The 26925-nt window shown below is 27.4% G+C and overlaps 1 protein-coding gene across 2 annotated transcripts in view; it reads right to left on the bottom strand.

The window, feature by feature from the left end:
- Window positions 1-26900, bottom strand: part of Rab6 (RAS oncogene family member Rab6) — a 37832-nt gene extending 10932 nt beyond the window's left edge. Inside the window, exons 1-8 of one of the 2 annotated variants that reach the window (XM_043043417.3) lie at window positions 26499-26886; window positions 24586-24644; window positions 21768-21821; window positions 15870-15975; window positions 13964-14075; window positions 11203-11296; window positions 8907-8970; window positions 4731-7433 (exon numbers count right to left, since the gene is read on the bottom strand). In XM_043043417.3, the coding sequence (XP_042899351.1) occupies window positions 7366-7433; window positions 8907-8970; window positions 11203-11296; window positions 13964-14075; window positions 15870-15975; window positions 21768-21821; window positions 24586-24644; window positions 26499-26568 (627 nt within the window). In that variant the 5' untranslated portion in view covers window positions 26569-26886 and the 3' untranslated portion in view covers window positions 4731-7365. Of the gene's footprint in view, window positions 1-4730; window positions 7434-8906; window positions 8971-11202; window positions 11297-13963; window positions 14076-15869; window positions 15976-21767; window positions 21822-24585; window positions 24645-26498 lie in introns of those variants that run through there. The other variant, XM_043043418.3, reaches the window with a different exon arrangement.
- Between the last annotated feature and the right edge of the window lie 25 nt (window positions 26901-26925).

Genomic DNA, 26925 nt, shown 5'->3' with positions numbered 1-26925 from the left:
CTACGAAGTTTCAAATGAAGAAAACATTTCCAAAACATCAAAATGCAAACAAATCACAGCAGGATCATACCTGCCAATATTAGGGAAATAAAATAACAGAGATTTTACTAATGAAATTTTCTAGGCTACGAGTAAAGTTTTGATAATGCATAATCATGTAAGTCCAAAAGAGAAATTCAAAATTGGAAATAATATAAGCACTTACATTTAGATAAATAAAAAAATTTGTATATAAATCTTAATCTAAAAAAGACTTTTTTAAACCATTATTTATAATTACTTAAAACTCTAAACACTCTAAACACTCCAGTACTGGCAATAGCACCTTCGGTTGAGGAATAAGAGAAGTATTTTTGCTATCAGTGGATATTTGTTTGCAAAATTTTTTTTAAAAATTTCTTTAACAAATACTGAGAAATTTGAGAATATACGAGTAAACAGGAAATAGTCGTAAAATACATGAGTAATTGTTAAAAAACAGGAGACTTGGCAGCTATGAACTATGAAATTTCAAATGAAGAAAACTTTTCCAAAATATCAAAATAAAAACAAATTATTGCAAGATATTTTTCCAACTATGTAATCCTACGCAATCAAGTCACAATTCGTTTGCATTTTGATACAGTACAGAACCCAACCCGTTATCCAGAAATCAGAAAACCGGAACGAAATTCGATAAATTTTCTCGCCATTTTAAAAAAATATATTTTTTTCCTCACAAGATTTTACGATTTTTCTTTCTTTTTTTAAAGAATAAAGATGTTTACCTTACCATCATTTTGGAAATAATCATTAGTGTATTACTTCATTGTTTTTTCTTATTTTTAAGATTATTTCCAAATATTTTTTTTTTTAGTTGGTTTAACAATAAAAAAAAAACGGCTTTTTGTAGTGATTCAGAAAACCGGAAAAATCAGTCATCCGGAATAGCGATGGTCCCGACCGTTCTGGATAATCGGTTCCCTACTGTATATTGAAAGAAAAAGAAATTGTGAGCACTTGTAACTTCATGGGTAACCTAAACCCGCTTAAAACTTTAAATTACTCGTGAAGGTGAACGAGAATTTGACATGAAGAGTTTCTCCCACATCAGGGGTCTGTCTAGTTTTTTTAGAGGTACCTATTTTGTGAAAATTTCGACATAATTTTTAAAAATTACATTAAAAATCAACACAACATGGCAAAGTAAGAAAATATTTTCAAAAATTGTCACTACAAATAAAAATCATTTATGACTGGTAAATTTCAATATATTTTCCCCCTCAAAATTATATTCAAAAATAATTTTGACACTGTAAAATTTTGGGCTTAAAATTGTATCCAAATTTAAAAATCTATATATTCATTTTCCACAGTTAAATTGCAACTAGAGTTTAATAAAAACAAGCATTTAACAGTACTAGCACTAAAAGTTATTATCACTGTGCAAACATTTTTGTCTGGGTCATACATTACAAAAATTTTTCATAAAAAAAATATAAGTTTTAATTAATGTTTATAAATGTTTCATATATACATCCCACAGCATTTTGGGAACATTCTCTCTCCAAACTGGGGAGGCAAATTATTCTACTACACCATAAGAATCAGCGGGAGGGATACATTGCAAGCCAAAATGTGTTATTAAACCCGGAATTATTGTTTTTTACAGGGATACAAAAATAAAATTTTATGATGAGATGGGGAGGATCTTAAAACTTGCTTTAAAAGTATTTTATGAAACTACCATTTTTCCTAAAGTTGAATTTGTGAAGGTACATTTATTATCACTGTGCAAACATTTTTGTCTGGGTCATACATTACAAAAATTTCACAGAGAAAAAATTTTTCATAAAAAAAATATAAGTTTTAATTAATGTTTATAAATGTTTCATATATACATCCCACAGCATTTTGGGAACATTCTCTCTCCAAACTGGGGAGGCAAATTATTCTACTACACCATAAGAATCAGCGGGAGGGATACATTGCAAGCCAAAATGTGTTATTAAACCCGGAATTATTGTTTTTTACAGGGATACAAAAATAAAATTTTATGATGAGATGGGGAGGATCTTAAAACTTGCTTTAAAAGTATTTTATGAAACTACCATTTTTCCTAAAGTTGAATTTGTGAAGGTACATTTATTATCACTGTGCAAACATTTTTGTCTGGGTCATACATTACAAAAATTTCACAGAGAAAAAATTTTTCATAAAAAAAATATAAGTTTTAATTAATGTTTATAAATGTTTCATATATACATCCCACAGCATTTTGGGAACATTCTCTCTCCAAACTGGGGAGGCAAATTATTCTACTACACCATAAGAATCAGCGGGAGGGATACATTGCAAGCCAAAATGTGTTATTAAACCCGGAATTATTGTTTTTTACAGGGATACAAAAATAAAATTTTATGATGAGATGGGGAGGATCTTAAAACTTGCTTTAAAAGTATTTTATGAAACTACCATTTTTCCTAAAGTTGAATTTGTGAAGGTACATTTATTATCACTGTGCAAACATTTTTGTCTGGGTCATACATTACAAAAATTTCACAGAGAAAAAATTTTTCATAAAAAAAATATAAGTTTTAATTAATGTTTATAAATGTTTCATATATACATCCCACAGCATTTTGGGAACATTCTCTCTCCAAACTGGGGAGGCAAATTATTCTACTACACCATAAGAATCAGCGGGAGGGATACATTGCAAGCCAAAATGTGTTATTAAACCCGGAATTATTGTTTTTTACAGGGATACAAAAATAAAATTTTATGATGAGATGGGGAGGATCTTAAAACTTGCTTTAAAAGTATTTTATGAAACTACCATTTTTCCTAAAGTTGAATTTGTGAAGGTACATTTATTATCACTGTGCAAACATTTTTGTCTGGGTCATACATTACAAAAATTTCACAGAGAAAAAATTTTTCATAAAAAAAATATAAGTTTTAATTAATGTTTATAAATGTTTCATATATACATCCCACAGCATTTTGGGAACATTCTCTCTCCAAACTGGGGAGGCAAATTATTCTACTACACCATAAGAATCAGCGGGAGGGATACATTGCAAGCCAAAATGTGTTATTAAACCCGGAATTATTGTTTTTTACAGGGATACAAAAATAAAATTTTATGATGAGATGGGGAGGATCTTAAAACTTGCTTTAAAAGTATTTTATGAAACTACCATTTTTCCTAAAGTTGAATTTGTGAAGGTACATTTATTATCACTGTGCAAACATTTTTGTCTGGGTCATACATTACAAAAATTTCACAGAGAAAAAATTTTTCATAAAAAAAATATAAGTTTTAATTAATGTTTATAAATGTTTCATATATACATCCCACAGCATTTTGGGAACATTCTCTCTCCAAACTGGGGAGGCAAATTATTCTACTACACCATAAGAATCAGCGGGAGGGATACATTGCAAGCCAAAATGTGTTATTAAACCCGGAATTATTGTTTTTTACAGGGATACAAAAATAAAATTTTATGATGAGATGGGGAGGATCTTAAAACTTGCTTTAAAAGTATTTTATGAAACTACCATTTTTCCTAAAGTTGAATTTGTGAAGGTACATTTATTATCACTGTGCAAACATTTTTGTCTGGGTCATACATTACAAAAATTTCACAGAGAAAAAATTTTTCATAAAAAAAATATAAGTTTTAATTAATGTTTATAAATGTTTCATATATACATCCCACAGCATTTTGGGAACATTCTCTCTCCAAACTGGGGAGGCAAATTATTCTACTACACCATAAGAATCAGCGGGAGGGATACATTGCAAGCCAAAATGTGTTATTAAACCCGGAATTATTGTTTTTTACAGGGATACAAAAATAAAATTTTATGATGAGATGGGGAGGATCTTAAAACTTGCTTTAAAAGTATTTTATGAAACTACCATTTTTCCTAAAGTTGAATTTGTGAAGGTACATTTATTATCACTGTGCAAACATTTTTGTCTGGGTCATACATTACAAAAATTTCACAGAGAAAAAATTTTTCATAAAAAAAATATAAGTTTTAATTAATGTTTATAAATGTTTCATATATACATCCCACAGCATTTTGGGAACATTCTCTCTCCAAACTGGGGAGGCAAATTATTCTACTACACCATAAGAATCAGCGGGAGGGATACATTGCAAGCCAAAATGTGTTATTAAACCCGGAATTATTGTTTTTTACAGGGATACAAAAATAAAATTTTATGATGAGATGGGGAGGATCTTAAAACTTGCTTTAAAAGTATTTTATGAAACTACCATTTTTCCTAAAGTTGAATTTGTGAAGGTACCGCTAAACGGGAGTGAATTTACCCAGGACAGATCCCTGAGCATTCTCTTAAATCTTTTTCTATCAAATCCCCTCGAATTGAGGAACTTAAATCCTTCTAAAAAAAAAGCAAGTTAACATTCTATAACAGTAACTGGATTTAAGAAAGTTAGTATAGACAAAAATGTATACACAAAAATATGAATCTACAAAGGATTTATCAACCCAATTCTATTTACAAACATCAAATTATAAGAAAATATCACTAAAACACCAAAGAACCAAAACAATAAACTTAATAGAAGCTAGGTTATACATCTTAACAAATAATAAATAACCCACATCATAATGATTGGTTTAAATATATAAACGCAAACTTCCTTTAGCTTTGTTTTATAGAAATGTATATATTATATTAAAATACTTTTTATTAAATTGACCATTAATAGGAAGCACATTTTTATTCGACGAAAATTCACAATATAAAATCACACCTCAATATATTCAATGTTCAGAATGTATATATAAATAGACCTTAATATAAAAAATGTATATGTTACAGAATTATACAAGATACTCTATGTTATAAATAATTTGTACCCAAAATATCATCTGGAGCAATTTCAAAAGTTAAAATACAAGCAACATGCACAGCTAAAAGTAGTAAAGACCATGCTATCAGCTCCATTTAGCATAATATAAGCCAACACTAATAAACAGAAGCATTCCATTTTTAAATCAACTACAAATACAGGGTATCTGCTACATTTTAGATTTTCAAATCCACTTTCCATGAGTAACTACAAGAATTTTTCATGACTTAAAGATATTATTATTTTCTCCGATTCTACATTAACACAACAATAAACTTAAAAAAGCATTATAACAACATTAATCGAAATGATAAGCATAACCAAAACTGTTATACTCTGCATCTTCATTTTTATTGGTTTTAAATTTAAAAAACAGGGTAAAGAAAAAGTTGAAGTAATAAAATAGCTGAAAAAAATACAAAAGCAAAATTTTGTTTTCCTTTTTTACTGCAAAATTATATTCTAAAGATACTTTTTTTTTTGTTTATCCGAAAGGAAAGAAATACTAATTTTTCTGTTCTTATTTCAGAATTTTAAAAAAAAGAGCCAATGACTGGCTAATTTCAGCAAGAATTTTAAATTGATAAAATAAATAAATAAAAAAAATCTGTAATTACAAAAGTTTATAGAATAATTTGATCTAGAAATGATGTTCTTTCTTTCATTTTTTGGAAGAACAACATAATTTTTAAAGAACAGGATAAAAACATTTTATATTTGAATAAAATATTACTGTGAGTGGAGTTTCGTTACAAATTCAGATATTCGGAACACTGTGAAATTGAGGGGGGGGGATACAATTTTAAAAATTAGATTTTTCGGCGACCTAAATCCATGACTTTCCATGATTTTTCTTTTTTAAAAAAAAACAGTTAAAATCATGACATTTCATGGCAAATTTTGTTCAATACCGAAATTCATGAATTTCCAGGTGCACAGATACCCTGTAAATACTTCTAAATAAAATCATCCTTTTAAAGTTTTAGAAAAGATTAAAATCATATCCAGAAAGATTATTGTCTCTTTAAATTTACAAATACAGACTACATTTATTATTATTACATCTGACCACTATATCAACATCCTTTCCATTATTAACAACCCTTTTGTTATTCCATAGATACAATGCTATTTACGTATGTCAATAGCATGCTACTTTGAATACTTAACCCACTAAACTTTTATTGCTTAAAATATGCTAATTTATTTCACTTAGCAAACAAAATGTAATTTGATTTTTTTCATTTCATCTCCAAGAAAATCTCAGCAAAAATAGATATTTATAAATAAAATCACCTTTTTAAAGTTTTAGAAAAGATTAAAATCATATCTAGGAATATTTTTGTTTCGACAAGTTTATTAATACGGTATATATATTTTAGTATTGATTCTTCCATTTATTTATTACTCTATTATTTAGTTATTTATTCTTATTGACAAGCAGTACATTAAGTCCCCTTTTATGTTCCACAGATGCAAAATTACATACATTATTTTCATGTTCATAAGAACATATGAATTGAACTAAAGTAATTTTTTTTTTCATCGAGATCTTTTCTTAAACAAGAGTGAACCTCTTTTGCACTTTGAAAATAAGTTATTCTTCCATTGAAAATTGGTTACTCGACAGTACATTATAGAAATTTAAACCACCATTTTTCTGCAAAATAAATGTGAAAGATCTTTAAATAATTTTGAATATATTATTATTCTAATTGGGTTTGGACTACAAAAGTATGTGAATTAGAGTTTACTTTAAATAATTCATTAAATAATTATAGTTTAAATAATAATATTAAATTTATTCCTCTTGATTTTGTTAAGACTTAAAAGTTTTCTGGGTATTAGCTATTTATAGAAAATGGTTGCTCGCAACATATGTTATGTTACATAATTATCAATTATTTTGTCAGGGTCCCAATACTTTTTAACTATGGTTTAGTCAAACTTAATCCAGCATTTATCAGTTATAAATAAATATTTATGTTACTTTTGTAAATTCACATTATCAGTACCTAACATTACAATAGCCTTTTTTGCTAGATGACAGGGTTCAATATATTGAGAGTCAACTGTACTTATAAAGAAGAGACTTTTTTAGTTTCTACACAAATTTTCTCAACTTACATACAAACTACGTATTCTTCATATATACACACACAATAAATCACAATTTCCAAGGATGTTTTAGTGAGAGTAAGATAATAATAAGAAATAAAAAAAATATATGAAATAAATTAACACAAGCTGCTTTCATCATGCAGTCAATAAAAAAAAATAATAAAAAACAGAACTAATTACGAACATAAATCAAAAATGCTATTAACGCGTTAATGTATCTCTTAAATAAATATAACTCAAGCAGTCTGCAAAAAAATGCTATGTAGAAGACTTTTATTAGATATGACTTGAGTCTTCTTAAGGGATTAAGTACAAAATTGGACCAGCCAAGGCAAGCAGCCATATAAGCCAAATTCAAAACAACATTTCAGCACATGCAACCACCATCCGGCTTAGGCGGTTCACTAGGAGCATCTTTGAGATCCACATCAACAACTAAAGCACAAAGTCAAGGAATAAAAACAAAAAAAGGAGAAGATTACAAACCATGCAACAAGCATAGCTGCCACCCAGAAGCCTTATATGTAAATAAAATCTAACTATTTGTTGTGATATTAGAAACTTTATTAATTAAGTTTTAAGCAATAATTAATGGCAATACCATGGGTGTTTGTAAGCCCAACTCAAAAATCCTGAAAATTTCTTGAATAAAATAATTCATGACGCATTTCAAAAAATTTATGTCTTTATAAAATTAAATCATTGATATTTTCGCAACATGAAATTCTAAATAAGTCATATGCAGCATAATTTAAATTAATAATTTTGTATAAGATTACTTTTATCTCTAATCACAATTATTATTCAACCAGAAAAAAAATATTTACAAATGAAAGAGATGTCAAGTAAAATTTCTAGTTCTGATATTTTTAAATAAAATGTACAAGAATTTTTATACATAAATGTGATCAATGATTTCTTCAAACTTCTGGAGCTCGGATTTTCGGATCGCGGTTAGCGAAAAATCCGGACTTTTTCTGGGGCACACTCGTTTCTGAGCAGTACTTATAGGGAGGCTATTTTGGTCAATAAAATATGTCAAAAATATTAGTTTATTAAAGTGATATTTGAATGGGTAAAATTAAGATAAAAAAAATATTACTTTTGCAGGCTTTAAAAAAGTTTTATGATTTAAGGACCTTTTAAGAAACAGCACTAATCATGCAAAATTTACTTTGAATTTAAAGAAGAAAATCTGATTCATTAGCAAAGGAATACAATATCTTCGCACAATAAATAAATTTTATGATCTAAACATGAAAAAAAGTAGTAATAATAATAATTACAGTCAGAAAAATGTTAGTACGAAGTTGTTTTTTTTCCTTCAAAAATTTGAAATTTATCAATAATAGAAATAAATATACACTTCACTGATTTTCAAGACATTTATGAAAAAAAAAATCATTGTAATTCTCAAAGAAAGCAATTTAATTGTACTATTTTAGAAGTGGATTTCTTACATAAATTTTCAGAGTTTAAAAAGAATTTTTGAAAAATGTTTAAATTTGGGGTCACATATGAAAACTTGAGACACTAAAAATGTTTATTCATCTTTAATGCAAAATTCAGAAAAGAAAAGTAATATTAAAAATATTGAGTTTAGTTTCCCATGTTATTATTTGCTTAATTTAAATAGGAAATATAGAAAAATGTTTAATTGTTTCCTAAATTTCAATAATTTCACTGTTGTATTCTGAAAAAATGTTGGCAGCTATGCACAATAGAAACAAAAATCAAATTTATAACTGTTCACAAAACATATAGAAAATAAAAAATTTAAAAAGCAATAAGCCAAGACTTTGATGCATTGTCAAAGAAAAGCATTCACAAAAGTGCAGGCAAAAATTTTTTTTAAATAAATAAAATAACAAAAGAAAGAAAGAAAAGAAACTTTAAGAAAAAGGATACTATCCTCTTTTGTTCTTTCAGGAGTTTCCATTCCTGGCAAAGCTGCAGCTACGCGTCTGAAAAGCTGAAAACAGGAATAATGTCACACAACAAAGAATAAAACCAAATAGGAAAAAATAAAAATTACAGTTGACTAGGGGTGCACAACCTTTCTGAGTGAAGGGCCACTTGCACAGCAGGTAGATTAACGAAGGGCAGCACGCATATTTAGTCATGTTAGTGGCAAATATGATGATTTTTAAATAAACATTAGTGTACTAAGCATTAAATATTTCAGTCAGTAAACTTAATAACATAGTTTCAGAAAATTAAATACTTTTAATTACTTTAGTTTATTTAAAACTAAAAAAAATGGATACTTTTTCTAAAAAAAAAAAACCATTTGCATTCTTCTAAATAAATAATTTATTAAATATATATATTTGTTGGATATAAATTCTAACCAAAAAGAAGCTTACAGTATGAAAGTGGAAAAAATTATGGAGTGATATAAATTTGAATTAAATATTTTAAAGTAAATTTATGATGTTTAAAAAAACCAAATTAAAAGAAATTTTTGTATTGCATTCAAAAGTTCCGGCAGGCCACAAGAGGCCCGCGGACCTCAGGTTGTTCACCCCTATAGTTGATTTTTCTAATATGTGGTAATAACAATATTTAGTATATTTTGAGCATGCATGAATTGCGAAAAGGGGGAGATATTTCCAGTCTTTGCAGAGAAAATGAATGGCGGAGAGAGAGAATACCAAATAATGCACAAAACAAAGAATCAGATTATGTGCATGCATTATACAAAGCTTCAATAAAACCGTCTTATAATAAAGACATTTCCATGTTCTACTGTTCTAAATCTCATTACAAATCTGTTGATTTGCCCTGTAGCAGAATTTTTTCGACCTATCTGCTACGAATCTCTCTAGCACAAACATCTTTCTGCAAGATACTTTTAATTATAACAATCATGTACGTTACTAATTGAAAGTAACAAATACGCTGTGTTTACAAAAAAGACTATATATATTTTTCAAATTGAATAAGCAATAATTTTTTATTTTTATATTATGGATAATATTGTCACATTTTGTTGGGAGAAAAACGCACAAATTATATGTGAGCTTTACCAATTTATTAAATTTTGTAAATAATCATCACAATAAAAAAAAAGTAATTAAAAATCATGAAATACATGGTTGTAATAGCTGAAAAAAAGAGAGACGCCCAAAATCGCGCGAATCGGACTCCATAAACACGTTCTCCTTTGCGTGTGAATGTGACCCGCCCTATAAACAGGTTGTGGTAGTGTGACGTGGGCGAAGCTGCTCCACCACCGTGGCTTCGCACACTGGATAACGAAAAGAGAGTTAGCAGTTTTGACATTTTCTGTGGCCAATGGACAATAGTTCCAAGAGCCCACCATTAAAAAAACAACATTTTTTTCCTAGGTGTAAACTGGTTTATGAAATCAGCCATTTAATGAAATCAAATGCTCTGAGAGCAAAAATGATTTTAATCTGTGGCAAGTACTACACCCTGGTTTACTATCCAGAATTCTCCCTAGAAATAAAAAAGGGCAGAGCACTTTGAGTTTTGAAAGGATTTATACTAAATAAGGGTGTAAATATTTATCTAAATGTGTAATATTAAGTAATAACTGAATTTTATGGTCAACAATTTTTAAATTATCCTCTCATACTATTGTTTGAGTATATTCTCTCTCATTTTCAAAGCGAGCGAAACATTTGTAGTTTATAAAAATAATTAAACACATGCTAAAAAAAAATCTCTGTGCATATTTTTTTTCCAAAAAAAGCAAACTAGCAAAAAATGATTAATTGATAAACAACTTAAAAGCTTTTTCCTATAATTTAAACTGAAAATTATGAGAAAGTAAACATTTAAAAGAGCATTAAAAAAAACACCTATTTATTTAAAGATAATAACTTTAAAATTTAAAATCACTTAAAAAATTGAAAAAAGATACTTATAAAGGGTAAGAGAGAAAATTGATTGGGATCAAAGGCTAAGCAAGGCGGGCTGCAAAATCAGTTAAAAGAAGGATTAAAGAGGACATAAATAAATTGCATATAAATTTAAAATAGAAAAAAAAAAAAATTTCCAGTATATTATGATTGATAGGAAACCTTCAAGTGGGAAATGTTTTGACTATAGAATGATAAGCGTGAAATATTACCTCACATCAGACATGTGGGAAGTTTTGATCTGATAATTAAATTTACATGAGGAAAATGGAAACCTCTACCATCACATATGAAGATGCTAAATAAAATCAACATACCTGTTTGACATTGTATCCAGATTTTGCACTGGTTTCTATAAACATAACGTTTAGCTCCTTTGCTTTCCTTTCACCTTCTTCTGTTGTCACTTGCCTGTCAATAAGAAAAGAATGTATATAAATACAAATAAACAGAAATCTATAGATTCTGATGGATAAACAAAGTGGAACATTATTGCAAGCAAAAAAAAAAAAAAAAAAAAAAAAAAAAAAAAAAAAAAAAAAGGTACTAATGTAAGGACATAAATTGATATTTTTAAATGAACTCAATTACTTACATAATACAATTTCTTAACCTATCAGGACTTGAAAATAGGAGTGATCCATGGCCAGTAAAATTTAACTCTGATCACATAAAATAAATTTTCATGATTTAAAGAAATTGTATGTTAATTTTCTGTATAGTGTTTTGATTTGCGCTTTGTCACAAAATAGCATTGTTCATCACATTGTGAACATTACACATTCTTTGTAAAGTAATTTTTCATTTAAATTCACCTTGATTTTGTTAATGAAACTCTAATACAGAGATGTAAAAGAAGCAGTAAAAATATGTAAGACTAGGAAGCTAGTAATATTCCAATATTCAGGGGTATTTGTGGGACCCCAAAAAATCCCCTGTAACTTTTACGGACTTACTACCGACATTTTGGAGTTTCGAGAAGGGGGGGGAATGAAAAATTACAATTATGAAGTATTGAATGACCTAATTATAAAAGTTCAATGAATTACTTTTTTTGCAAAATTAATAACCATAAATTTTCAAACATGTAAACTACTACATTTTATGTAAATATTTTAAATTACCTGAATTAATTCTTTAAAAAAAATTATCTAATTTCTGCTGCTTTTTTTAATTTTCTGATGTTTGTGGGCTTGTCTTTCTTTTGTGGTGAACTTCATAATTGCAGGAAGGTTGACTTTTATTTTCCTCATTTACAGTTAAAGAAATTTCCTCGAGAACTGCACATGCAGAGGTAGAAGTAGTTTGCTTTTCTGCTAATGTAGAAGGTTTCTCAGAGTTTTATAGGTGACTCATCTGAAATACATGTTTTTAAGTCCTCTTGATATCTGGAATTTCCGGATATCAAAGTTCAAAATCCCCAGAATTCCGGGGTTTCCCCGGAGCACAAACACCCCTGAATATTACTAGAAGTATTAAACCTTAGAACAAGTGATTAACAGTTCTTAATTTTTAACCCTGATTATTTTATTTTAATCTGAGCAATAAATTGTTTTTCTTCTTCAAATCATAACTAGGGCTGCAAGTTTGTTGCAGAAAAAAAAGACCCAAAATTCGCGGAAAATGTTGAAATTACGCAGATTGTAAACATAAAAAAATTTACTATATAAATGATGCAAAAGACAGAAATTGGGCATGTAATAAAAAAAGCTTAAAAGAAACACAACAAAAGTATTTCTTTTAATTTCAATCAATGTTAATATTTTTATTTAAATGAACAGAATCTTGGTACAAAGTATTGTACATTGTCAGATTATTCTCATTTATGCTTCGTCTTTCAACATTTAATACATTTTTATTCTTTCTTTTGAGAAAACGATCTTTCTGCGTCCACGCTGCTTGTAGGCATCGACAATCATCGAATTGCACCTTTTGGATAGCGTTCGGTCTCTGATTTTCAAAACACGATCACTTATCCTTCATCAACGAGCAATTCCTTGACCGTTGCTTTGTAAGAAGTAATTGCTGTGAAAACTCAAACATTCTACATTCAAACTACTAATTACAAAAGCCATATCTCCCTCTCATCTAAGAAACTGATCCTTATTTAAGAAATCACAAGAACCCATCCAGAAAAAATTGTCTGGATAGGTAGAAAGGCAGTAGAAATTTAATTGCGGAGAGCAATATCCTGTGTAACAATTTTCATGAGAAAGATTTGATTTATAAATTTGTTTTTCTTTTGTACTCTTACTGACTTCAGCAAGATAATCCTATCAGTTTATTACCCTCCCTAAGTGTAGAAAGACCACCTTACTTGACAAGATTGTGATTATCTAATATCTCTGAACTATTTTCTTGTCATTTTGCTATTGATTCACTTCCTTAAATATCTTATCAATTTTGCATGTTCAATTTAAGGCTTCAGAAAAGTAAAAACTTCTGTTAAATAAAAATAATATATTTAAAAAAAAAAAACTAATTCCAAGCAATTTGTTGCACTAAAACATATTGAGAAATTTGCAGATTTTAGAGAAAAAAAGAGGACAATTACTTTAACTTTCTAAAAAACAAAAGGAAACTTTTCAAAAATAGAAATTGCACTAAATATCTAAAGTAAAACATGTACTATAACTTTAAATGTATTGGAACATGCTTTCAGCAAAGATGGATCAAGAGATTTAGAAGTCCTGGGTCCCAAAGACCTTAAGTCTTTCTTAAGTCTAGCAGAATCACTAACATTATTATTTTCCAATAATATCATTAAATACTCTTTGCAAATTTTTAAGATCAATTAAGAAAAGGGCAAATTATCAACAAAATTGAAAAGAATGGAAAAAGAGAATGCTAAAAAATCTGTTTATAAGCAGAATACTTTAAATTAAGATTGCAGTCAGAAGAAAAATAATTTATTTACAAAATGTTTCAAACACAGTAATATAGAAAGTCTACTAAATAATAATAAATGCATTAACAGTTAATAAATAGTTAAAAAAAAAAAATAATAATAATTGAAATAAATTTTCTAGCAAAGCTGAATTCAAATAACAAATGTTTTATATAATTAAAAGTTTATACCTTTTGTCAGCTAAATCTGTTTTATTGCCAACTAACATAATTATTACATCACAGCCTCTTTCCGTTCTGACGTCTTCAACCCATTTTGATGTCTGATGGAATGAATTAGCATCTAAAATGGCATATTTTATGATTTATTAGATTTTTTTCTCAACACTTAAATTGAAATAAAACAAATTAGGGATTGACCGTTACACAAGTATTAAAATTGAACATTTGCTATTATTGGAGACATTGAAATTTTACTTTTGGAAAGGTTTAATTTATACATCAGCCTTGAATAAATTAATACTTCTCAAAACTAAGTTGATTTCTTATTAAAAAAAAATGAAATACACATAACAGTTTTTGCAATGATAAAATCATAAATTATAATATTCATAAATTAGAAATTGTGAATTCCTCAAAATCAGGTTAGGGTTTTGGACAGGACACATGGGTTATTAGTTATACTATCCTAAACCGACTAAAACTGTCTTAAAGTGTTCAAAACCTTAAACTTCGGTAAAAGGTAAAAATTCTATTTGTGTAACCATTGCACAAATAACAATTCAATTACATACATTAATAAATATTTGATACTTTTTGTACAATTTGCTTTAACTTAATAAAGGAAAATAATATAATAGGAAAAGATTTATAACTTTTGAAGCTCCACAATTCATTGAACAAAAGTGAATACCTTATCTCTAGAATATGAATAAATATGCTTTAATACAGATAAATTATGCTTTTGCATAAGGATAAATAATGCAATATTAAAAATAATAATAAACTTTTTAAAAAAATAAAATACATTTCTTTATTCTGTTTCTTGTTCAAAAATTAATCTTTCATTTCTCGCAATATTTTTTTAAATTGTGACATAATTTGAAAAATAGGGTTTTGGACAGTTTAAGACAAAGGGGTTTTGGACAGAACAGTTTAGGCCCTGGTTTTAACTGTGGATTAATCCATTCTGTCAAAAGCATGCCAACTGTGCAAGCTATACATTAATCTCAAAATTAATTCATACTAAAAAAGGAAGAGATTTTTTCCAGGTAGATTTACAAAAAATGTGACTGAAATTGAAATAAGACAAACTAAATTTACTAGGCAATATATATATATATATATATATATATATATATATATATATATATATATATATATATATATATATATATATATATATATATATAAATCCTCGTAAGAACATCTTTAAAACAAAAAAAGCAATAAACAATTAAAACATAAAATACTTGAAGAGATTAAAAATTAATTATGGTAAAGATAAGGAACAATAAGATTGCAAAACTTAATTGAGTGATAAGTTTAAAATATAATAATAATTGAAAAGATAATAATTGAAAAAAAAAACATATTTTTAACACCAATTATCAAACTATCCTAACAGAAATTCCACAAATATATAAAGAATCCATATATGATTAAAATTAATCCATACTTATTAAATTAAAAGTCTTATAGAATAAGTAACTAAAAAATTACGCTTTTTATCAACAGACAAGCAAAAAAAAAAAAAAAGTTTCTTTATCAATTATCAAATTATTATTAAATCCAATACCAATAATCTTATACCAATTATCAAATTATCCAAATATAACTATAAAATGAAAGAGCAACTTTTCAACAACTAAAAGAAGAAATAAAAAAAAACTAAATTATCAATAAAAATACTATACATATATTCTGATTTAATTTGAATTTAATCATATGTCCTTTTTTTCCAATCTTCAAAAACATAGCAAAAAAATTCAAAATTTAAAAAAAAATTATAATAATAGTAGAGAAAAATTTCATACTTTTGTAGAACATATTTACTTTTGAAGAATTTGAAGAAAGGCAGATGTGATTTATTTTGATGAGCATTTAAAAAATAAATAATAATTAAGTAGAGTCTTACTTGTGATGTCATAGACTACAACAGCCACAGTTGAATCACGGATATAACTGGGGATTAAGCTACGAAACCTTTCCTGTCCAGCTGTGTCCCACAATTGCAATCTAACCTGTTATTCAAAGGAAATTCAATTGTTAAATATTTAATAAAAATCTGCATCATTTTTAAGGCTGATTAGACAATTACAATATTGTTACACAAGTGGCTTTCGAAAGATCCATTTCGATTTTATCCATTATTAAAATCATCAATAACCAGCTTAAGGTTTTTGAATTGACAATTTTAATTTTCTCAGAACACAGTAAAATTTTAAACTATATTGTAATTCTAAGGAGGAATAAATTTAATTTCAATGTACAAAAGAATTGTTAATGATGATGAAAATTCAAAATCTGATGAAGAGAAACTTCTCATTTTTAAATTATATTTTGAGTAGATAAAATAAGCCAAACTTGTAGAAAATTTTTTTTTTAAAAAAATGTATTATAAGTGTAGAGCTTGAATTGGATTCACATTTTAATCAATATTGCTTATTTTATGTAGTGCAGATTAATTTTTTTGAGTAATTTAAATGCAGTTGCAATCAAGATGCAATGCTTTTTGGATTTCTGTGATTGCAAAATGCAGATACACTTTTCTAAGGACTAAAGACCTTTACTAGCAGTTCAAATACTCAAACTCTTAACACATATTAGATTTTTCTCTAAGTATAAATACAACACCAAGTTATGAAGTATACTAGGGGAGCAAACAACTGCGGCCCACCAACCTTCGATGTGCAGCCCTCGGCACCAATCTAAACAAAAAATTTTTTAAAAAATTATTATTTTTTTGAAAAATTAAAATTAAATAATTTTTTATGCACCCAGTCTCAATCAATGTAGTTCTTCGATCGCTTTTTTTCTTTTTTCATCATTTTTAATTTTAATAGATTTAATTTTAATCATTTTTAACCCTATAAACTTTCTTTAAATTAAAGTTTCTAACTTTTTATTTTAAAAACTAGAATATTTATTTATTTATTTTTTTTTTTTAAATTTAATTCTATGAATAATTTTTTACTGTTAAAATTCATGTTTAAATGGACTTCTGTATTATATAACATGATCTTTAAAAAAAAATGCATCTTCCCATAGTTTAATTATTTCAATTGATCGAATTTTTTTTCCTAATAAATTGATTCTGTTTTACTCCTTAAGTAATTAGTTTTGCAGCTTCTAACTTTAAACATTTAAAATTGTTTAATTATTTACAAAGATATAACAAAGTTAACTGAAAAGAAGAATTTAGTGACTAGAACAATGATATTTATATAACAATTGCTGTCAATATGTCTGTCTAAATACTTTGTCATGTGGCCCTTCATTGGTAAATCTGCTGTGCATGTGGCCCTTCACTCAAAAAAATTCTGAACCCTTTAAGTATACCATAAAGCAGGGTATCAAACTTTATTACCAAAGGCACTAGCTAGGCTATTTATTTTTACTTGCCACTATTTTACATTCATAAAAAATATTAACAACTATAAAAATGTTAACATAGGTAAAAATAAACTTTTTGGGAAATCATTGTAAAAAAAGAATTCATTCCCTTAATTTATCATAATAACATTTTAATAACATACTTAATAACATTTTAATTTACTTTCCTCACAGATTTTTCTTTTTACTTACAAGATGAAGTGAAATATACATTAAAGAAACTAAATAAACCTTTACATTAATTTAAAATAATGTATTTCACCAATTAACTAGTTGACAAAAAACAGAACATAAAATTATCTCAAGATTTATTTCAATTTGTTCACTATTTAGTGAACAAAATTTTCCCAAACACGGAGGAAAAGAGAACAAAAATTTTTCAGAACTAAGACAGTAATGTGATTTCAGAAATGCTATGTTTAAGAAATGTATTTCATGATTCTAAAAATATTAAAAAAAAGTTATGAAGAATTATAAACTTTAAAATGAATGAAACAGAAATGCATATATTATGGTAAGGGACCTTTAAATTAATTTAAAATAATGTATTTCACTAATTAACTAGTTGACAAAAAACAGAACATAAAATTATCTCAAGATTTATTTCAATTTGTTCACTATTTAGTGAACAAAATTTTCCCAAACACGGAGGAAAAGAGAACAAAAATTTTTCAGAACTAAGACAGTAATGTGATTTCAGAAATGCTATGTTTAAGAAATGTATTTCATGATTCTAAAAATATTAAAAAAAAGTTATGAAGAATTATAAACTTTAAAATGAATGAAACAGAAATGCATATATTATGGTAAGGGACCTTTAAATTAATTTAAAATAATGTATTTCACTAATTAACTAGTTGACAAAAAACAGAACATAAAATTATCTGAAGATTTATTTCAATTTGTTCACTATTTAGTGAACAAAATTTTCCCAAACACGGAGGAAAAGAGAACAAAAATTTTTCAGAACTAAGACAGTAATGTGATTTCAGAAATGCTATGTTTAAGAAATGTATTTCATGATTCTAAAAATATTAAAAAAAAGTTATGAAGAATTATAAACTTTAAAATGAATGAAACAGAAATGCATATATTATGGTAAGGGACCTTTAAATTAATTTAAAATAATGTATTTCACTAATTAACTAGTTGACAAAAAACAGAACATAAAATTATCTGAAGATTTATTTCAATTTGTTCACTATTTAGTGAACAAAATTTTCCCAAACACGGAGGAAAAGAGAACAAAAAATTTTCAGAACTAAGACAGTAATGTGATTTCAGAAATGCTATGTTTAAGAAATATATTTCATGATTCTAAAAATATAAAAAAAAAAAAATTATGAAGAATTATAAACTTTAAAATGAATGAAACAGAAATGCATATATTATGGTAAGGGAGAATTTCTTAACACTAACCATACCATAACCGGTCAAATGACCGTTTAAGAACTTTTGCATCGAAAATGTGCTTATCATCTTATCGTTTTTGCATTTTGTTCACTATTTAGTGAACAAAATTTTCACAAACAGAGGAAAAGAGAACAAAAATTTTTCAGAACTAAGACAGCAATGTGATTTCATAAATGCTATGTTTAAGAAATGTATTTCATGATTCTAAAAATATTAAAAAAAAATTATGAAGAATTATAAACTTTAAAATGAATGAAACAGAAATGCATATATTATGGTAAGGGAGAATTTCTTAACAATAAACATACCATAACCGGTCAAATGACCGTTAAAGAACTTTTGCATCGAAAATGTGCTTATCATCTTATCGTTTTTGCACGACTACAATATTGAATTATTTTTTTTTATTTTTTTAAACTTTTGTTTGCTTCAAATAAAACTTGTCGTATACCTATTTCTATAACAACCGGTCATTTGAACGGGAGAACAATTATTATTAATTATTATAAGGTTATCGGATAAGAAATTACAATGTAATGTGTGCTCAACGTATTGCATTCAACTAGTTACACATTTCTGCAAGCAGTGTTGCATAGTTAGTTCAATCAGAATAACTGTGAATTCAAATTTTGAGCAAGTACCTAAAATTTCAGATTGGCATTTTTGAGTAAGAAAAAGTAACAAAAGCTAAATGTTTTGGTAAGTACCTTAGATTTTACATTGATAGCTTTACTTCATTTTAAACAACCTGTTAGTTTTTACCCAGAAAAATGCTGAAACAATCAGGAGAGCACAAGTTCTTAGAAGATATAACATTAATTATAAGAATTATAGAAATAATAATAATTAGAAGAACTATGTTTGCAGAAAATGTACAATGAAAACACCCTGTATATGTAAAAAATGTGTTGAGCTATGAATTAAAAATTCTTATTTTTTGTGTTTGTAATACATAAAAGTTGGCAATATACAATTTTGTTTAATTATAATAAAGTTATTTTCAGCTTATTTATTTCCTAACATCCATATTTCAAACATTCAATGAAGAAACATAAAGTCTGGTCATTTGACCGGCTACGGTAGAAATAGGTTTACATTAAGTGTTGGTATGTTTAGTGTTAAAGAGAACAGGTACAGTCCATTATAAATTTCATTAATACAAAAACTATGGGAAAAATTTAAAATTTCTGGCACTCCTGGAACTGCAAATTGGTCTTGATTAAAAATAGATTCATGAATTGTAGTAATAAAACATTTAAAGTAAATAATAAAATATTGAAGAAATATGAAAAGTAAATAGGGTGACCCGGGATAATTCACGATCACTCTGTTTCTGGGGTAAATAATGATCACCTAAGTTTTATTTTAAAAAAATAATATTTTTTTTAAGTTTGAGACATGGACAAGAATGCTTGTACACTTTACTAACGTATAACTACATTTACTTAATAACAGTTTTAATCTAACAAAATAAGTATCTTTTAAAATGCTTTCTGTATTTTCCATTTCAAAGATGGGTTTCAAAATGTGCACATTTCTGCAAAGATCCCCCTCCTTCTCTTAATAATAAATATTTTGAGTTACTTTCTTTTTCTTTGATATAAAAATAGTGTAGGCTTTTGCTTAATTATTTCACATCTACTGTAAACATTATAATTGATTATACGAAACTATATCAAATGTTGCCCCTTACAGATGGGGTAATTATTGATCACTGGGGTAATTCCTGATCATTGTCATTTCTTCTTATAAATAGTATAAAAAATAGCTAATAAATAGTCAATTGTCTTTTCTTAAATAACAGTTCATATTTATAAAATGGAACAACTATAAAATATATTTTAACTATAATCACAAAATTTGTTTTTAACTGTATACAAGAAAAATGTGTTCTGATATGCACCATTTCTAGCTTGTCTTACCTTGCTTCTGTCTTAAATTTATGTGTGTACATTGCTAGAATAATTTTTAAGTTGATAAATTAACCTAATATAAATATGGTGAGAAATTATAAGCTTAAAAAGGATACTAAGCTTCTAGAAAGCAAAAATAGTGAATTTCTTTTAATGATTGAAAATGAAAATTTCAGTGTGAGAGCTGCTGCCAGAGCTGAAGTGTTAATCTTTATTCCTGATTTTAAATAAACAGTTTTATTAGCTGCTTAAACATATCTTTTTGGTTTATTTGTTTGATCTTAATGTCTTATTTGTTAATTACCATTGTATAGTTATTTTTAAACAGCCCATTTACTATAAAAACTGGTGATCAGTAATTACCCCAGAAATGATCAGGATTTACCCCAGAATTGATCAAGAGACGGGGTAATTCCTGATCACTAAAAATTTCAAATCTTTTAAATTCTAATTAGATTTTCAAACAAAAGAAGGTAGCATTGGACTCATCTCATATAGCCTCAAACTTCCAGAAAATATTAATATTCTATCTTGAATAGTTTTTTCACAAAATAGATGTTTGCATTTTTTGATCAGGAATTACCCCAGGTCACCCTAACAAAACATTTTTAAAAAAAATGATAGCTTAAAATAAGAAATTACTTAGAGCACAGCAAAATAAAGAATGGTAAACATCTTAATGATTTTAAACGTGAAGCAAATAAAAAATAAAAAAAATTCACATTGCAAAGGCTCTTAAGTTTTATTTATTTATTTTAATTTTGGCAAAAAATTGCAAGTCAGAGGTCTTTTTTTTAAAAAATCTCGCTGGAATTCAATAAAAATATTTCACCATGACCTATTAAATAACTTAATATTAAACATAAATGAATGCTTAATGTATATGTTGCACAAGTAAGAGTACATTGGACAATATTACATTTAAAGTAATAAATTTATTTTCATTTCATTTTTATTTAAAAACAAAACAAAATAAACTTGTTTTTGTAACCTGCAATGAAAATTTAAAGGGTCAATAAAACAATAAGTAAATTCTTCAGTTTGAAACAAAAGAATATTGAAAGAATGCAAAGAAACAAATTGAAAATACTCACGGTTCTATCTTCTAGATACATTGTTTTTGATAAGAAATCAATACCTATGGTAGCCTGTAAAAAAATAAATAAAAAATTAAAACAATACTAAAATTTTAGTATCAACCTATTTTAATAACAAATCAGGAACAAGAATTGATGGTATTAAAAGTAAAATCATTTATAAATGTTTCCCAAATATAATTAATGTCAGACTCTTATGTGTTAAAATGCGACAACTTTAAATAGAAATGACTTTCAACTCTTGATACAGCTCTTTTGCTGTGAACGTCAAGAAGCAGGTATTTTTTATACCAATTGAGAAAAGAACAAAAAAAGTTGTTTCTGAGATTATTTCATAATCTTAGAATCAATTCATATTAGTAAAAATATTTTTTGTACTTAATTTATATATAATTCCTGAAAAAGACATTAAAAATGAACCTTCCTCTCCCAAAAATCTCAAATGTCTACTAACAATTTATTTTATCTTTATATTTTATATTCGTATTGAACAGCCAACCCAGTTTTTGTATTTACGACTACTAATGTTCAACTCTGTATCCTAGCAATTTTGAACCAATCCAGGAGACAAGGAAACTCCTGGATCAGTACCCCCAGAGGTATGATTTGTTATGGGAACATGGCAGACTTTGTGACTCGACAGATTTAATGTTCATCAGTCACCATTTACAGCAAGGGAAGTCTTTGGCTGGCAGGGATCGAACCCACGATCTCTTGGACACGGGCCGAATGCCCTACCAACCAGAATATTTCTATTTAAAAAATTACCTTTACAAAATTTTGACTTAGATACAAAACTTTATATACAGATTTGTACATGTGAGAGAAGCATAAAAAATCAAATTTTTAAAATCCTACTTGTTGTTAGTAAAAAATTCTTTTCAACAATTCAAAATTAGTTATTTGACTTTCAATATTACTGGACAATAACAATAATAATATTTTAATAATAACAGTTAAACTTTAAAAATATTACCATTACTTCTGGTTCTCTAAAGACCATCATACTGTTGTTATCATTCTAATTTAAAAATGAATCAGCAAACCATAAGAAAAACCTTATAAAACTTAAGCTTTAGTTTTAAAACCATAATTAAGTTTTTTTTTTCTGTAATTTTAAGTACTACAAATAATATACTCAATTGTACTTCTGTAAAATTTTTTAGATTCCAAAAAATCTTTAAATTGAAACTTTTTTAAAACTGATCAATTATAAACCATTCAATTCATTAATATAGTTTGTGTTCAGAAATATCTTTATAAATATATGTTACTGTGAATGACCAGAATCGGTAGTTGTTGACAATCACATAGTTGCTTTGGTAAATGTCCGAAATATTTACTAGGTCTAGGTCCAGTGCCTGGTATACATTTGCTACTATGAACTACGTCCAAAAAATCTTTAAATTGAAACTTTTTTTAAAACTGATCAATTGTAAACCATTCAATTCATTCATATAGTTTGTGTTCAGAAATATCTTTATAAATATATGTTACTGTGAATGACCAGAATCGGTAGTTGTTGACAATCACATAGTTGCTTTGGTAAATGTCCGAAATATTTACTAGGTCTAGGTCCAGTGCCTGGTATACATTTGGCTGGTACGAACTACGTCCAAAAAATCTTTAAATTGAAACTTTTTTTAAAACTGATCAATTGTAAACCATTCAATTCATTTATATAGTTTGTGTTCAGAAATATCTTTATAAATATATGTTACCGTGAATGACCAGAAACGGTAGTTGTTGACAATCACAGTTGCTTTGGTAAATGTCCGAAATATTTACTAGGTCTAGGTCCAGTGCCTGGTATACATTTGGCTGGTACGAACTACGTCCAAAAAATCTTTAAATTGAAACTTTTTTTAAAACTGATCAATTGTAAACCATTCAATTCCTTTATATAGTTTGTGTTCAGAAATATCTTTATAAATATATGTTACTGTGAATGACCAGAATCGGTAGTTGTTGACAATCACATAGTTGCTTTGGTAAATGTCCGAAATATTTACTAGGTCTAGTGCCTGGTATACATTTGGCTAGTATGAACTACGTCCAAAAAATCTTTAAATTGAAACTTTTTTTTAAAACTGATCAATTGTAAACCATTCAATTCATTTATATAGTTTGTGTTCAGAAATAGTTGTAGCAGTAGTTGTTGACAATCACAGTTGCTTTGGTAAATGTCCGAAATATTTACTAGGTCTAGGTTCAGTGCCTGGCATACATTTGGCCGGTATGAACTACGTCAATGTTTTAAAGGTTTAGTGCCACTGCCCAGTATACATTTGCCCCGTATGCCCTACATCAATGGTTTTATAAGGTCAAATGCCACTGTCCAGTATGCATTTAACCGGTACTCCAAACACTGATGTTTCTCCTAATCTATCCTCAGCAGATATTAAAATATTGAATAAATATAATATCAATGAATAAATTAATATCAAATCAGACGTAACAAACATTTCGGACATTCACCACAGCGACTATGTGATTGTTGACATTCACCAGTGAAAGGAGACATTTTCTTGATTTCGGTCATTCGCAGTACATATATATATACTTTTAGTAGAATCCTAGCCAAAATAATGTAAAAATAATTTGGTGCCTGAAATTAATAGTTAAAACTCAGACCAATTAACTATTAATGTTGATAAAACCAAAGGTTATATTAAAATCGTCTGTTACCTCTAAAGCAATTAGGAAGAAGAAAAAAAAGACTTTAATGATGATTTTAATACCTCTTTTTCTCTTCCTGACATGTGATACAATAAGTAATAAATAACATATAACTTTAAAATGTAATGTAAAATACCTGATATGTGTTGTCAAAACTATCATACATAAATCTTGTAATCAATGATGTCTTACCCACTGAAAATCAAACTAAACGTTAGTTCGAATAGAATGAAAGTCAAATGACAGTGAAATATAAATACTTAATAAAAAAGAGTATCTATTATATACAAAAAAGTTTTTATATGTATTTAAAAAACAACAACATCATATTAAAGAAATCCATAAATCGGATACGGAAATCTCCCCACAAATCGCAATATTGGAATTTTTGAATCGAAATGCAGGGTTTTTAGGAGAGATTTCTGTATCCTGATCTGCGGCAAAATAATCAAGTTTTGGAAACTTCCGGGCAGTGGTTCGAGAGAAACTAAAAAATAAAATAAAAAACATCACAGAAAGGGACTAACTTGAAAGGTATAACTCGCAGCCACCCCTAGGCAAACATCTACATATTTCTTTTTTTTAAATTTGCAAGTTTAAAATCTATTGGCGCGACAGATCACAATACAGAAATATCACCGTTTTTAGATCCAATGGAAACAAAGGGCGAGTTTAGGATTTTAAACTTACGTGAATATGAATTGCAATGTACTCTTGAAGCGCAGTTACCTTACTCTTAGTTTTGAAGTAAGCAGGAGGAGCAATGGCACGTGTGTAACTAAAAAAAGAAAAACATCCCAAAAAGGACAAACTCAAAGGATTTAATTCATGCTTTTCTTTAAGGAGTTTAATTCATTGACACTTCATATTTTACATTTATGTAAAAAAAAAAAACTGGGGTCTTGACGATTGTGTAGAAAATACTACCTGTCTGAATATACCAATACTTGACATACAATTACAAAAAAAATTATCAATAGCAAATCCATAAAACCATCCTCTAAGTGAATTTACTTAAAATGAATTTCTTCATTTTAACATGATCACTACGAATTTTAACATACTTAGATATTGTACAGTAAGTAACATTAAGCATGAAGAACACACACAAAAAAAGATTTAATCCTCAATTTAGGATAGAAGAATTAGCCCAGGGGCCAGTTCTGACTTAGCTCTTAGATGTTCATATAATATAGTTTGCAAATAGATAAAATAGTTTTGTATTTTAATCTAAAAAAAAAGCGCTGAAAATCTATCATTTTTTTTGTTATAAACAAACGAGTTTATGCTGAATTAAAATGTTTTAATAACATAATCTTCATTTTCTAAACAGAACACTTTCCAATGCTGCTTCTGTGTTTTTAATAGTAAGTTTTTCATCAAAATAATAAAATCATAGGAAAAACCCACTTAGAAATTCAGAATTCAACTGCTGCTTTTTGAGCACAACAATGTAGCTACCCTAAACTTCGATAACTCATAAATACTCTTCCTTCAAGATTTTAACTTTTTTTTACTGTACTTTTTTGTAGAATTAATAAAAATATTAAATGGAAAATATTGACAATAGAAGTATTATAAAATAAAAACTATGACTTTGATTGTTCGAAAAGTAAACTATCAAAAGATTGTTTACTCTTCAAAGGTTGAAGAAATTAGGAGAGAACTTCTAAAGCTCTATGTTAAGGAACTGACCCATGGTTTCCTGGGACAAAATAAAAAGTAGCAAAGCAAGAAATAGATTCATTAAATAAAAATCTCAATAAATTAGTTTAGAAACTTTTATGAAGGTAGCTTCCTTTACTAGGGTGGTTTCTAAGTCAAAACAAGATGTCAAAAATTACTTTCAGCTTTCTACTTAGATTATATAACAATAAACAGACTTTCACAAATTCAAATAATTAGCATATTTGTTTTTCTTTCAATACGAAAACAAATCCAATACATAAAAACACAGGACCTATTTAAAAATAGTAGAGCAACGTAGTGATCAAAATGAAGAAATCAACAGACATATAATTTAGGCTTAACTACATAATCGAAACTCACCACTCTGTTCACCTAAGAAAACAAGTTTAAATTTTCTTAAAGGATTTCCAAAATCTCCAGAAGTTGACATTTTTAATCGTTGGGAATGACAGATAAATCTCCTGTTCTCTTACGATGACAGGTAAGCTACCGCAACTTCAAAACCGTTCACAACAAATCCAACACGTCTTCTGCTTTGGGATGGGCATATTTCGAATCGATTCATCGTTTTCAACACCAGAAATCAGTAAAGAAACTAATATTTTATGAAATAGGATTTGGAGCATTTTTAATTGAATTTCATGTAAAAAATTATCGATATTCTCAAATAAAATCAGTTTTAATTATCTTTTTAAAGTTTCGTAATTTTTGGTTGCTGCCAGAAAAACGGTGTTGCGTCCACTGCTTTGTCCCAGCACATGTGAGTAAAAAGCGCTATTAAAAATTA

Source organism: Parasteatoda tepidariorum, chromosome 9 (assembly GCF_982258835.1).
Source record: "Parasteatoda tepidariorum strain Cologne lab strain chromosome 9, Ptep-v5.0, whole genome shotgun sequence".
Lineage (NCBI taxonomy): Eukaryota > Metazoa > Arthropoda > Arachnida > Araneae > Theridiidae > Parasteatoda > Parasteatoda tepidariorum.
The sequence above is the reverse complement of the archived record's forward strand: the minus strand, read 5'-3'. Positions and strand labels throughout refer to the sequence as shown.